Raw genomic sequence first — 14,442 nt, 5'->3', positions numbered from 1 at the left:
CTTCTTGTGCACCTCCAGCCTTCTCAGTCGGTAGAGCATGGGAAGCTGAAAAGTCCTTGGCCAGTGTAAGCATTACCTAGCAACAACTAAAACATCAGTGCGTTATCAACTTTGTTCTCATCCTAAATCCAAAACACAGCACTGTACCAGCTACTAGGAAGGAAATTAACTCTATCCCTGCCGAAACCAGGACACTGCAACTATGTAAATTTCTGCCTATGTAAATATCTTACTTGGTGACAAAACCTGGCCCTGTGATTCTCTAGAGAGGCGGTTCTCAGCTGGGGAGGTGGCAGCAGGTCTGAGGGAAGAGAGAAGGAAAATAAAGAGCAGGAAGAGCAAAGAAATGGCAGTCCCCGGGAAAGGAGGCTGAGGAGCTGGACCCACTGAAGCCCAGAACATTGCTTGGTTTTCAGGTGAGACTATATTATAAATAGGTGTGGAAAACCGCAGATGCAAGGAGAGGTAGTGGGGTTTCTTCGTATTGCAGTAGTGTATTAGTACTCTGTTCATGGATTTGGACCTCACTGTACTTATTTTGCTTTGCAAACACAAACCAGCAAAAAAGGTGTAGCAAGGATGTGGTAATCTAAATGAAGACATACTTCATCGACATGCATGGCTGTAAAGCCAGGTACAAGTTAGCATATTGAATAGCAAAGCTAGCTTCTTGTATAACATAAATACATCAGGATTCCTCATTGTTGTTAATGAAAATGCATGCTAACACAATCTGTATGGCCTCTGGGGTGTAGTAACAATTTTGATTTATAGAATATTTTCTCATGTTCTTTTATAAAAAATTCCTTTAGATAGGAGAGGGTGCTCTGGAAGGAAAAAAAACCCACATAAATCTCAAACCTTATCGATTAGAAAGTAGTTTTAGAAAAAGAAACCCAGATCCCTGAAGGATGATCTTGTGCTCAGTAACGTTTTTGTCCCCAAATGAATTAAATTGTTTAGTCCCTTTTCTCCTAGTCAGATCAAATAGGTACAATACTTATTTTATCTCTGCAATAGATGAATTCTTTGCAATATATATTCTCAGAGGCGGGAGCTTGTAGATGGCTGTGGGGCATACAAAATTGGTTTTTTGAGATGACATGCTGTTGGGGGTGGCAGGTTATCTTTACATATATAAGCACCAAAGTGTACACTTCAATGGAGTCAACTGTTTAGTAGTTTCCAAAATCTGCTTGATGACACAGAGTATGACAGATGACCACCCACAATTGCATTATACATAGGTATCCAGGGTAATCAAATATTTAACGTATCGATAATAAGCCTTCTGAACAGGAAGGAAGAAAAGGTCGTTCACATGAGCTTCAGTCCCAGTGGACACAATGTCCCTGTTTAATGTCACTGACCTGGCAAGACATTACGCAACAATTTTGTCAGCTAAGGATACAGAAGAGATAATTTTTAATCACCACTGCAGTGATCAGTTCCACATTTGTTAGTCTGACCAACAGGAGATGGATGCACAGGCGAGAGTCATCATTGTACAGACTTTGGAACTGACTACTGTGCTGCACAGGTGTGAGAAATCAGAATTAGAGGTAGAAGAAGAAAGTGAAATCTGGAGAGCAAGGTACAATATGTAAGGAGTCCTGCACTAGAAAGTGGAGCATCTATGCTGTTTCTACAAGTAACCAGAATAAAGGTGAAAGACGTGAATATGTACATACTCATCTAATTTCCATGCTGGAAATTTCAGCTCAGCCCATGTCTCCAACAGAGGAGTCTTTATTTCACTTTTTTAATTTCCTCTGCTGAGAATACCAGTATTGCTGTAGCTTGTTTGCATATGTGTTGCCAGAAAAACATGAAGGAAAAGTATGAATCAGAAAGGAACAGGAAGGGTAAAAAGCAGGGCCCTGTGCTCTCAAAACTGAGTTGGAGGTGCTCAGTTACTCAGTTTTCTGCTCTGTTTAGAAGGGGACAAAAAAGAAAGAACAGACTCGGCATTGATGCAGCCTCCGTCTGGAAGGAGTGTTAGAACGGCTGGTGTGTTAGAGATCCTGTGAATGATCACTGCTGTTCTGCCAGCTCTGAAAGGAGGGGACGAAATAAGATGCTCTTTCTCTGCTAGACCAGGTTCAGCTCCCAGGCTTGAACTAGCGTGCATCAAACACGTTTGGCATACAGGATTTCAGGAATTATTCCTGCTTTCAGGAAGACGTACAATGCTTTGTCATCAGATCCAAAAAAACAGACCTTTCTTTAGAAAAGACGTGCACTTTATTCCACCTGCAAATTCATTGTGAAGATACGTTTTCCTCACTGCTTGAGGTTTCCTTATTTTCATGGATTTCCACTTCAGCTCGGAAGAACATTGGGCTAAAGGAAAGTAAGCTAATTTTTTTTTTTAAAAGAAAGAAATTCAGGCTTGCGTTAGCTCATAGTCACTGTTATCTTTCATTATAATGTGTAGATATGTGTATTTATAAAGATAAACATTTATGTAGGAACTATTTAGAAAAAGTGAGCATTCATTAGAAATTCCCTTTAGAACATGAGTGTGGCTGAGCACTGGAACGTGTTGTCCAGAGAGATGCGTTTTTTTCTATCTATCTTCAAATATTTTCAGACTTCAACAGGACAAGGCCATGAGCGATCTGATCTAGCTCTGAAGTTACCCCTGCTGAGCAGAAAGTTGATAGATCCCTCCCTAGCTGAGTTTTTCTATTACTCTTTATTCTACGGTAATGCGGCATGTTACCAAAGGAGGTGTTAACGTGGGCTTCAGGATCCAGAGCAGTCTTTGCACCATGTTCAGCCATCCTGAGGAGCTGGAATTGTCGATGATGCAGTTGTGCATCTTCTGTATGTTGCATGTGTTAGAAAAAAATATCTCCTAAACAGATTTAAACAACTGCCATCATTTGCCACCTCAAAATCTATGGCAAAACCTAAGGCCAAGTGTCTCACCTAATGTGAGTCCATCTGTCCAAACCAAGGGAAAGACAGAGAGCAATGAAGTGGAATTATGTTTAAAATTAGTGAAAGTATTTTGTCTATGTGTAAAACATCATAGCCTTACTGTCAATGTTTCTAAAACTTTTATGGGTGGGAACAAGCTCTGTATGTCCTGCCATGTTAGAAACGTGAAATTTGTCTTTGTTAAGCAGCAGCCCAGTAATTCAGTAGGGGCGTCACTGGTCCAGGAGCTGCTGTTGCCCATGCTTGGCTACGGCTGGATGTAGTTGTGCAGGAATAAATTTGTCTCTGCTTAGAGCCTGGCCCGGGTTCTGGTTCTTACAGCAGGATCTGCAGGTGGTGCAAGTTGTCATACGGCCGTGAACTTTCCCCAAACCAGGAATAAACATTTTAATTATGTAGGCAATGCTTACATGCAAGATAGTTAACATGTAATTCCTTTGCTCTTTTACCCAATAACTCTCTAGGATAAAATTTTCTTAGTTAATGATAAGGGTAAAAGAGATGGAAAATTGTGTTGTAGTTTTCTTTTTAGTGGCATTTCAGAGTTCATCGTAGGCTTGATGTATAGGTTTTCTCTATCGGAAGTGTGCTTTACAGTCCCAGTCCTCCAGTCCTCAGATCTGGGGGACATGCTAGAGCATGTCGTAGATACTTTCTGGCCCAGCTTCCTTTCCTTAGAAACCCCACACAGAGGAACAGCGTGAAAGAGGAGGACGTGGTATGTGCTCGGGTCTCAGCCCAGTGTGGAGCTGGGATACACCCCAGGACAGCACTGCCCTAGGAGCTGGAAAGTGCTCCTGGATCCCACAGCACGAACACAGCTCAGGAGGATCAGGCAACTGTCTCATTCTCATGTCTCAGCTTAGCACAGCTCATAACGGACGTGATGGATCATTTTGATAAGGCGTGCCATAGTTGACATTAGTGCTTTTCCTAGTAGACCCCAAAGCTCTTTCCCTCTGCCAGAAGTTTGTTTCATGTATAGTCGTGCTTTCGGTTCCACTACAGCCAGAGAGATGTTGTAACGCACTCGGGTATTGCAAGGCAGCTCACCTGTTCAAGTAACTTTAGCTGGTCTCAGTGGGAATAAATGCTGCAGATAAAGTCAAGGTCAGAGCGCAGGGTATTTTGTTTGCTGACTGCCCAGGACAGGGATGTAAGAGCACGGGAACGACTGTACGGAGCCGGAGCAGTGGGTCCTCTTGCCCGGGGCTCTCCCTCCGGTAGCAGCCAGAAGCAGACACCTAGGACAGAGCATAACAGGGCAAACTTACCATGCTCCTACTCCCGTCTGCTCCCAGTGCAATTTCCCACCATCTCCAGCTCGGGCACTTTCTGAACCAAATGTATTCAAATCATCTCTTATCTGTGTTTTGTTTACCCATGTGATTTTTCCATTTAATATGTGTACTGCTTGTGTATGCTGCCAAATTCTTCCTTTCTTTCTTGACAAAAAGTATAATTTCCGGTATAGTATCACCTTAAAGTACACTGATTGACCTAACTACCGCTAATAAGAGTAGTACGTATTTTCCTTTTATGATTGCCTTAAGTACTGCTTGATATGTTTTAATGTCTAACATTCCTAAGGCAGATGTTTGCCTTTCATGAAACATTAATTAGAATCTAAGAATCAAAGAGGAGAAAAAAATACATATGTATATATGCATGTGCATCTGTTTGCGAACAGGAGACAGTGGAAACTTTGTATTAAAAAAAGCAGTAAGTAAATATTTGAGGGAAAGACTTTATCAGGAGATTACACTGATATTTAAGCATATTCAAGCAAAAAAATTACTGTGTTTTTATATAGTATGATTTTGGCATCTCACTACTAGGTGAAGTTTTATAAACTGTAATGAAAAATAAGCTGTATCATATTTCTTCACAGTTTAATATGTAGTGTTTATAAGGATACTTTCACCAATATCCTGAGTGGGAAGGTAACATTATACAAGCTATCAGAAAATAAAAGTACATTATGTGAAAAGCTACTACAAAAGAAAGTAATTGAGAACTGGAAACTGAGAAATACGGTTCAATTCCCCTTTTCAAAAACACACAGAGTACTTATATCATGCCTGTTAGCATCTGAAACTTGAAGGTCTTAGCAGAGAGAAGGTACTTTATCTTAAGTGAGATTAGCTCCCTGAAGGAGCATGCTGCTGTTCACATGTTCACTTGACTCTGAAATGCGCCGGAGGACTCAAGCAAAAGCATTGGGACTGCAGTCGTCTCTGCTTCCGACTGTCCTTGGTGGGAAGCTGCTCTGTAAGCCTTGAGCAGTGCTACTGTCCCGCTTCACCCGAATGACTGACAGCTGCCATGGGTTTGCATGAGATCGTCTGACATGCTGGGGGGATGGCTGTCCCACCACTGGATCCAAAGGCCAAGATTTTCAAAAATAACACAGAAAGCTCAACTCTGATGCTCATATTTAGTCACTTAAGAGCTCTAGTTTTTATAAATGTTAAGCGGCCAAAACCCACTATGTTTCTGCAGCTCAGGTTCCCTTTGAATGCCAAGAAATGCAAGAGATCCAAGGATTTTCTTCAAGTGCTCATTACCATCTGAATGCAGACATGTTATATTCTAGTTCTCTGCTTTTATTTCAGTTGCCTGCGCTTTTAGTTGCTACGACTGAAAGGTTGGCCCAGAAGCTTTGCACGTCTCATAAAGTAATGCTTCACATTGCTAAATTTATACAGTTTGTGTATTTGAATATTGTATATTTGTATCTTTTTTCCTTTTAAAAACAAAGAAAAAACATAAATATCTGGATGTCCAAAATTGGCCTGAGGATGAGATATGAATGTTTTTCTGTTGGTTCTATCCCATATTGTCAAGGCACATTGTCACCTCTTAAGTATGTAGCATGGTAATATCTCCCAGTTTTGTTTTCAGCCTATCTATTTATGTGTTTATCTTTTATGTATCTTCTGCATACACAAGTGTCACAAGAAGAAGCTTCATTGTGGAGCAAAAGGTGGATTTTCCAGTTGTTCCTTGTGTTGATTGCTTAAGTCCATGTTCTCAGTTTCTTCATACAAATTCTGAATTTCCATGGAAATTGTGGCATTGGTGGTAATCAATCACAGCTGTTTGCCAGTGAAAGGGTGATGACACTCCCCTCGCCCTTGGCCACAGGATCCTATCCTCTCCCATGTGTCAGTGCAGGTACTTGGCAGACTCCACTATTTAGGGAACTAAACCAGCAAAAGCAAGCAAGCTGCTCAGATTTTTTTGCAGAATTGACTTCGTCATTGTGGGTCCCTGAACTGGCTCGCTGAAGGATCAGGCAAGTGCCAGTGCTAACACAAGGGAAAGCAACTGGAGCAGGACTGTCCTGGTACGCCAGCTTAGCCAAATCACATCCTTCAACAGCCCAGAGCCTGAGAAACGCAAGAGGACCACAGCTCGCATTATGCCCACCTTGTGGGGCACGCTCTAGCCTGCCGAGCCCCTCATCCGGGCTGAGCAGCTGCTGCACGGGGCCGAGCCCATTCTCGTTCTCTTTCTCGTGGAAGCTGGAGCGGAGAGGGCACAGCTGATACGTGCCTGGGCCTCACCTCAAAGTGAGGTTAGCATTTGTTTTTAGCAGCTGCGAGCTATTAAGGTGTAGCCATAAGTCTCTCATTTAACTACAGCTAGGGAGGAAGGTAATACAGGCTGAAGGTTGTAAAGGAGAGATGTATGGGGGGAGGGGGGGGGCTTTGGACACAAGCTGGTCCATACCTGTTGGCCCCAGGTCAGCGCGTTTTCCATGGGGTCTTTTGCAAGGCATGCAGGAGACATAGCCAGAGAGCCTGAGCTCATAGTGGAGGGGCTGAGGAAGAGTAAAGGTGGCAATCACAAGGACGAAAACGCAACACTGGGACACTGGGTTTGTATGGCAAAGAGCAAAGCAGCGGCTCGCTGCACATCACCGGGTCCGTGCTGGCTGTGTCAGCCAGCTCTTGCCCGGCTTGCTGGGACGCCGGCAGCGCCAGGAAGCTCGTACTTTGGCCGAAGGTAACGCTGTATGTTTGCCAAAGGGTGAGAGCATGTGAGCAGGCTGTTTGTGGGGAGCAGCCAGTGTGCAGCAAGTTGTCACCGCGTGGCATGTTGTTGGTGTGTCACAGCACTGAAGACAGTTCAAGGCTTTAGTAAACATACTGTGCTCCTTGGGCAGTTCTGCTGCTTATTGCTCAGAAAACAGAGGATCGGTATAAAAAGACACACTACGTGTGTTTTTAACAGTGTTACTGCATATGCCAAGGGCCTTTCCCAGTCTGTAGGTAGAACGGAGGTGAAACACCCAGGATGTAATGGGCAGCATTCGTAGAAAGGAAAAATAATCCTGCGTTACCAGGGTTGTTACAATTCCTGTCGCATGCAGCACAGATCATGTTCAGGAGAACTTGATGGCCATCTACTGGCGAAGCCCCAGTCTTTGTTTTACTTTGCAGACTTCCTGCATCAGAGAGACAAGCACTTGGCCGTGTGTGAGTTGCAGAGATGCATGTTTTCACTTCTAGCCGGAAATAACACAGCTGAAGTTTTGTAAATCACCCTAAATGCTCACACTGATTTTATTCATTTCACCCTATGCGCAGTACTGACTACAGGTGTTGCGGCTGCTTATGGAGGCAACCAGCAGTGCCCCAGGATTTCTGTTAGTGTAATAGTTTCTACACTAATATAGAAATTACATTGGTTTTAGAAATAACAAACTGCAAATAAATACATGTCAAGCTGACAGGTCAGAACCCTATTTTCTTCTTTGTTACTTTATCTTTCAAACTTGATGTATCAGCAGTAATTTGATACATCCTGCAGTTTGCCTGGGCTGTTGCCTATGGTGTCAGGCCTATTGCTAAACCCACCTTGAGCCTTAAAGGCTGCCTGAAATCTTGGCCGATAACAGGAGAACTGACAGCTTCTCGTCTGGGCACCCTGGCAGCTCTCGGCTGCTGAGATGTTTCCAGGTCTTCACTCTGGGCAGTCTGTGAGGGACTCTTACGGTCAAGAGAGGCTGCTAAGATATGGTGGGGGGGGGTTCATTTTTGTTCTTTTAATTTATTTTACATGATTTTAAAACACATTGTAAACACAAAGAAAAAAACTCAGTAAAAAAATTAATACCTGTGAGTTCCCCGTCATGTCTATTCTCAAAGTCTTTGTCTACCATGGTGCCATCAAACAGTAGTTTCTGGAGCCCTGTGTTGACCAGAGCCACCTGGCAGAACCCCCGTGGCCTTTAAAAGGCACAAAACATGGTTTTGAGGACTTTTTTATGTCTCTCTGTGTGGTTGGCGAGGGTATTTTGTAGAAATTGCTTAAGAAAGAGGAGGGTGTCCCTTTACTGCTGCATGGCCAAAGGAAAGAACATCAGCAAATCAACTGACAGTTACTGTGAGAGGGACTAACCTCAGGAAGGTCAAAAAAGCACCTTGTGCTCTTTTTAGGGCTTCCTGTGGTACCTCCATTTTAAAAAATCACACAGCTTTTGTAAGGCTATAACAAGGCTGGTGGTATCAGGTAGGATCTGGCTTCTTTTCCACCAGTGAGCGTGTCTGCACTGCGGGGTCCCCCTGCACCACGGGGCTTAGAGTGGCAGAGGAGGATCACCTTGGAGGTGTGCTCTCACTTGCCACGTGAGTCCCTTCTGCTGGCTAGTTTGTCATTTAGTCTGCACTGCTGCAAAGGGAAGTCATGAGGTTACATTTGCTGGTTCCAGCTGACGGTAACGTTTCTCCTTGGCGTGCTGAGCAAGCGATGGCTGTGAAGCTCGTGGGGGACGGTGGCAATGCAGAGCAACTTCTGTGGCTTACTTAGTTATTTTCCCTGGCATGGAATAGGTAGGATGCTTCGCCTTTTAGAATAAAGGAGCAATCCAGTTAAGAAGCAGCAGCATTGATTGTGTGCTACCTTTGCGGCTCCGCTTTATGCCACCATCTCCTGTATAAATACCCGGGAAAGCACAGAGCAGTTCCCAGCAGTGAGGTCACTTTCTTGTACGTGACAAATAGCTTTTTACGAGGTGCTGACTCTGCTCAAGGTTCGTTTTGTCTCGGGGTTGGAAATTGCAGCAGCATTACAAGCTTGATCCTCCTCCCATTTAAATGAGCTGTACTACCCAGGATCTGAATGCCCTGCTACAAAATAGGCTTTTAAGACAGGTCGTAAATCACATGCAGCAAAAATGATGCACAAATATTTATTTTTAAAGATAAAGATTTTCTGCTCTTGAGCACTGGATTTTGTACCTTCAGTATTGAGCTTTAAGATTTGATTTACATGTTTGCTTTTTATTTTAGCTGGTGGGATGCTTAAAAAAAAAACGCTGGAGTAACAAGACTGTTCTCAGTGAATCATCTAACCCAAGACTTTTATTTGCCCTGAGATGCAGATGCTTAAATGCAATTCCTAAGCCATTTCTGTGACAGCTAAACATATCTGTGTTCCTGTCACATAGTTAAAGTGCTGATGTGTCTTACTCTCCTGGGAACTACTTTTTGCTAGTTAATGTTGATATTACAGCCCTCTGTCCATTTCTTCCTCCATTTCAGAAATTTCCCGCATGCCCGTTTACAGACATCATATTATAGGCAAAAATAATTAATCTGGAAAATCTCTTTGCCTGAAGGTGAAATATGAATATATATCAAGTGTTAAGAGAAAAAGAGGGCTGTCAGAAAGAGAGTACTCCATTTTTTTAAATAGTGCTTTAAATTAGGGTTTTACTGTAAAAATTGTTACACAAAAAGAAAAATGCATAATTTGAACTACCACGAATTCAAGGCTGAAAGATTCGTAATGCAGCGAATTGGAACATCAGTGAAATCACATGCTAACAGTGCGAGATGCTTTATGCAAAGTTTTAACCCAATACAAATAGTCCTCAGCAAATTCTGGAAATCTCTAAAAGTGAAGTTTATGGCAGAACAGCTATAGCTGTAACAGCACTGGCTGCTGTAACAGAAGGTTGAGGATTGGTGTTGACACAGGAGCTTCTCAGCAGATGAATCAACATCAGTGCTTCTTTCAGATGCCTTTCTTAGTATCTTGGCTTCCCCAAAGGTTCGTGCTTGCTTCTTTTCGTGATCAGATTCAGTTTCTTTTCCTCCGATTCATTTTCATTTGACAGTCACAAATTCTTTCAGGAGAACCAGGAACTTGCATCTTAAGAGTTTAAAAGAGCTGGCTGACGAATCTCTAGATCATTTACCTTCAATGTCAATAAACACGGGAATGTGGGGGAAGCCCCAGAAACTTCAGTGAAGGCCAATGTTGTTCCAGTACTTAAAGTAGCTAAACAGGCTAGTATAACTGTAGGTGAACGTGACTGCTGTGCAGTATAACCATAATGGGGTTGATAAGGCGATCAATTAATAATGATTTATAGCTGGGTAATATAACTAATGGAAGTCAATGAGGGTTTGGATCTTGGCATACCGGCTTGATAGTAGTTTATGACACAAGTTTATCTAACCAAGGCAAGTGCATTGTTGTAGCAGGCTTTCTTGAAGTATTAGACTTGGTACATACTGTATCTGTAAAATAAAGCTATGTGACTTCAACATTACTTTTTTTTATTTGCTTAAAAGTGGGATAACTGATAGGCCTTAGGATGTTGCTGTAAATGTGGAGTGTCTTCGCTGAGCATAGGCATTTCTGTGGAAATCGTTTGCTGGCCCTGTGCTAATAAACTTTTTTATTTATCAGTGGTCTGAAAGGAAATAAAATTCATTGACTTGCAGGTGATAGATTGAGAATTGTTAAATAAGTAAATGGAAAAATCGCTGCTGCAGCGTGATATGGATCTCTTAGCAACCTGTATGCAAGCAAACAACAGGTGTTTGGCCAAATGCGAGGATCCATAGTCCAGATCTGAGTACTGGAAGCAATTTTTCTTAAAAGGTTTCAGGATTATTATATATTTAAACTTGTCAAAGAGAAATTACAGAGGCGATATATAAAGCTGTTTAGAAAGCAGGGTTCAGTGAGCTTGGATCTGGACACGGTTAAAATAGAAATAAAGCTCAGATAAAGTCAGGCTATGTCGTTACTGGAGCAGTATTTCAAGGATCATGGTGTTTTGTCTGGCAATAAGCACTTCTAAATCAAGACTTGAATTTTATTTCATACTGCACAATACGCTCCAGTTCAAGCACAAATTGTTTCAAATACGTGCTGTGGACTACATTGTAGAAGAGGAAATAATGAATTAATTGTTAAGGTCACTTCTGGCACAGTGATATTTTACAGCTGATCTTTTGAGGCCCAGGATATACACCGTGCTCTTGCTTCATTTTTGCTTCTGTTCTGTTTTTTAGTTCCATTTCACCGTTCAGTATTGAGAGCACAAGGCGTCAGAGAAGGTCCGAGTCTCCAGACTCCAGGAAGCGGCGCATCCATCGGTGTGACTTCGAGGGATGCAACAAAGTATACACAAAAAGTTCCCACCTGAAGGCTCACCGGAGGACGCACACAGGTAAGACTTTTCTGGCACTGTGTACCACAGTTAAGACACGCAGGTTCCTTTCTGCCTAATTTAGGACGTATTGAACTCGTCATCCTACACTAAGTGCTGAAGGCCTGTACCTAAACGACGGAGATGTCTGCGGGTGTGTCAGCATTGGCATTCTCGTGCAGTTCGAGCGTGCTTTTGAATTGAACTTCCCTGTCATCGCCACCTCACAGCACAAGAGTGATCTCAGCACAAACCGGACTCCTTTCAGATGAAACGAAACAGAAAAGTGGCCTCCAGGGACACACCTAATGTGCTTCAATGAACAATGGGTGGTCATTGCTTGGGACCAACCAGAGCTAGTCTAAAGAAAACCCTTGAGAAAAACATATAGTGTGGACACGGATCTTCAGCACCATTATTTCACTCTACAGACCTGCTCCTATGGAGCTACTACTTGCTTTTACAGAGGTAGCCTTTGAATGATAGGCACCACTAAATGCCTTCAGTTCAATTCAAGAGTAAACTCAAGAGCTCAGTATTTCTTTCTGGAGGCTTTCAGAGGCACCTACCACATACTGCAGAGGGAAGTCAGTCACTTTATGAGAACAGGTTGCACTAGGTCCCTACAACAGAGATGCCAGAGAGGTGCCTAGATTAGCTGGGTCCATTCAGTGATGATAATACTTAACACTTAATCAATACCTGGTGTCCTTTTTGACTTTATGGGCTGTTACTAGTCTACATGACAGGCGTGTAAGGGTAGCTGAAGCAGTGATGTGTAATTGTTGTAATTTTATTGTGGATAAACTCAGGAGCAGCAATTTGAAGTCATCAAGAACAATTTAAAAGGGGATCGCTTGGATGGCTAGAAAGGCAGTGGACAGAATGCTCTGAGTTTCAGTGCTGTTCCTTACTCTGCTGCTGATTTACTTAAAATAAATTTATTGATCTCTCTGCTCTTAATGTACTTCAGTGTTCTTGTAACTTCTTGGAGAAAAGATGGTGTTTAGCCAGCATGTAGCACAATGTTGTTCTTTGCTGAGAATCTGCTGGCGCTTTCTGTGGTGTGGTGTACTCTAAAGAGTATGAGATACTATTTTAAAAAATTAAGTGATGGCTTCTACATTTCAAATGAGGCCACGTCTCCATCACTCTTTCCAATATGTCTTTTGGTTGGTAGGACTTTTGTTGAGAGGAATACTGAACAAGGCTCCATCCTAATACCCCCTACTAAACCAATTTCTGTAAGGTAAGAGTCCCTTCCTTAAACAGCAGAAATGTTCTGGTGATCCGGGAATTTCATTACATTTCCCTCTAGGCCTCTAGAATTCTAGTTTCTTCATATCTTCCTATTAATGCTTGTGCCTTCTCCTCTCTTTTAAGTTACCATGTCTTGTCTTAATTCTTTTTTCTTCTTCCCTATTCTTCCTGTCTTCAGTGTGGTCTTTCGTCCCCACCCTTCCGATATATTTTTATATAACCTTACCCTTTCACCTTGTTCTCTGTCGTTCTTGTTTTATTACTTTTATCCCAGTCTAACCCTACTCTGTCCCTTTCCTTCTCCCTGCCCGGATTTCTAAGTTGTTTCCCTATTCTTGCCTGTATCACCCTTTGAGCATTTTATGGCTGTAGCAGATTAGAAGGCAGAGAGCCCAGCAGAAGTGTGAAACAAGTAGACTTTTTGGTTTGAACCAAAAATACCACTTAAGCGCTTATACCACAGGGAGGTCACTCTTTTCTAGCCTGCAAGACTGGCGACCAGCGCAGGAGTATAAGCAAGTACCGTGTAAGGAGCTGAGTTACAAAACTAGAAGTGAACAACCTCAGAAATGTCACACCCAACTTGGCCCAGAAATACAGGAGGCTTTTCTCTGCTGTGACATTTTAAATCACTGAGAATCACATTTGTCATGAGTCTGTAATTCATTAGTGATCTCATGGCAGACCAGCGCTTGTAGGTAACGCACCCAAATCAGGGTTAGATAGTCTGCAGCGCTGAATCTCAGGCTGTGTACTTACGGTGCTCAAAACTAGGCACTGAAGGCTTGAAACGGTGTTGGTAATTACAGCTTTTGCAGCTGTAACTCTCCAGCAGCATGAAGGGAGTTTCTGTACCTGCTGTAATCGTAGAATCCATCTCCTCAGCCTTGGTTCCCTGGCAGCTGGGTGTCTAGGCTATGCTATCTGTCTGGGATCTCTGGGTACTCAGAGAAGAGGGATTGGCACCTCTGGGGCATGTTATTCCCTCTTCAGGGAGACCCAGGGATTGGCTTGCAAAGGTGCTTCTCTTTCACTGCTGAATACAGAAGAAGCCCGGATACCTACCTGTTAGCTCGCTGAAATGAATCCCCACCCCAAAAGGCAGCTGCCTGAAATACTTTACAGTCGTGTTGGATGTTGGTTTATTCCTTCAGGGAGAAAAGGAAAATAACATCAAATCAAAAACCTTCATTAAATGGTCAGGTGTTAACTGCTTTATATTGTCATGTCTTCATGCCTGTTGCAATGTAAGAAGTAAAGTCTAGTCTAGAGAGAAGGTGAGTGATGAATTTAGCCAATGGATCCAGTGAGAAAATCTGTATTGTGCTGTTAAAATTAAATGTGTTTTACAGAACACTTCTCGGGTCTTGGTAAGAAGTTGGTATATTCAGACTTACACGTAGCATTGGCCATGAGCACACTCTTATGTATTAATCTCATCTTACATTTTTTATCTTGGCCTTTACTTTTGCTTCAGGCAAAAGAAGTTAATTATTCACATATGACCCACAGTAATTAGTGCAGTTTTGGATAAGTATAAATGAAGTATGACAGCTATGCACGCAAGGGTGAGCAAGTTTCAGTAGGAAACTTTCTGAGAAAAGATCACAGAAACTCAGCATTGCATAATCTGGACTTTTTTTTTTCTTTCGGAAGGCTGATCTTGCTGACAATTGTTTACCTAAGTAGTATGTGTTTGAGAACTATATTTTTTTTTCATTTACTATATATGCATAGCCACTAAAACATTTGCAGTCGTTTGGATACAGGAGGAGAAACAA

The 14,442-nt window shown here is 42.4% G+C and overlaps 1 protein-coding gene across 3 annotated transcripts in view; it reads left to right on the top strand.

The window, feature by feature from the left end:
• The window catches only part of KLF12 (Kruppel like factor 12), a 263,096-nt gene that overhangs the window by 230,855 nt on the left and 17,799 nt on the right, over positions 1-14,442 (top strand). For all 3 annotated transcript variants that reach the window (XM_009281721.2, XM_009281722.2, XM_019472692.1), the window contains one exon: positions 11,265-11,422. In XM_009281721.2, coding sequence (XP_009279996.1) covers positions 11,265-11,422 — 158 coding nt within the window. The remainder of the gene's footprint in view (positions 1-11,264; positions 11,423-14,442) is intronic.

This window comes from Aptenodytes forsteri, unplaced genomic scaffold (assembly GCF_000699145.1).
Source record: "Aptenodytes forsteri isolate BGI_AS27 unplaced genomic scaffold, ASM69914v1 Scaffold51, whole genome shotgun sequence".
Lineage (NCBI taxonomy): Eukaryota > Metazoa > Chordata > Aves > Sphenisciformes > Spheniscidae > Aptenodytes > Aptenodytes forsteri.
The sequence above is the reverse complement of the archived record's forward strand: the minus strand, read 5'-3'. Positions and strand labels throughout refer to the sequence as shown.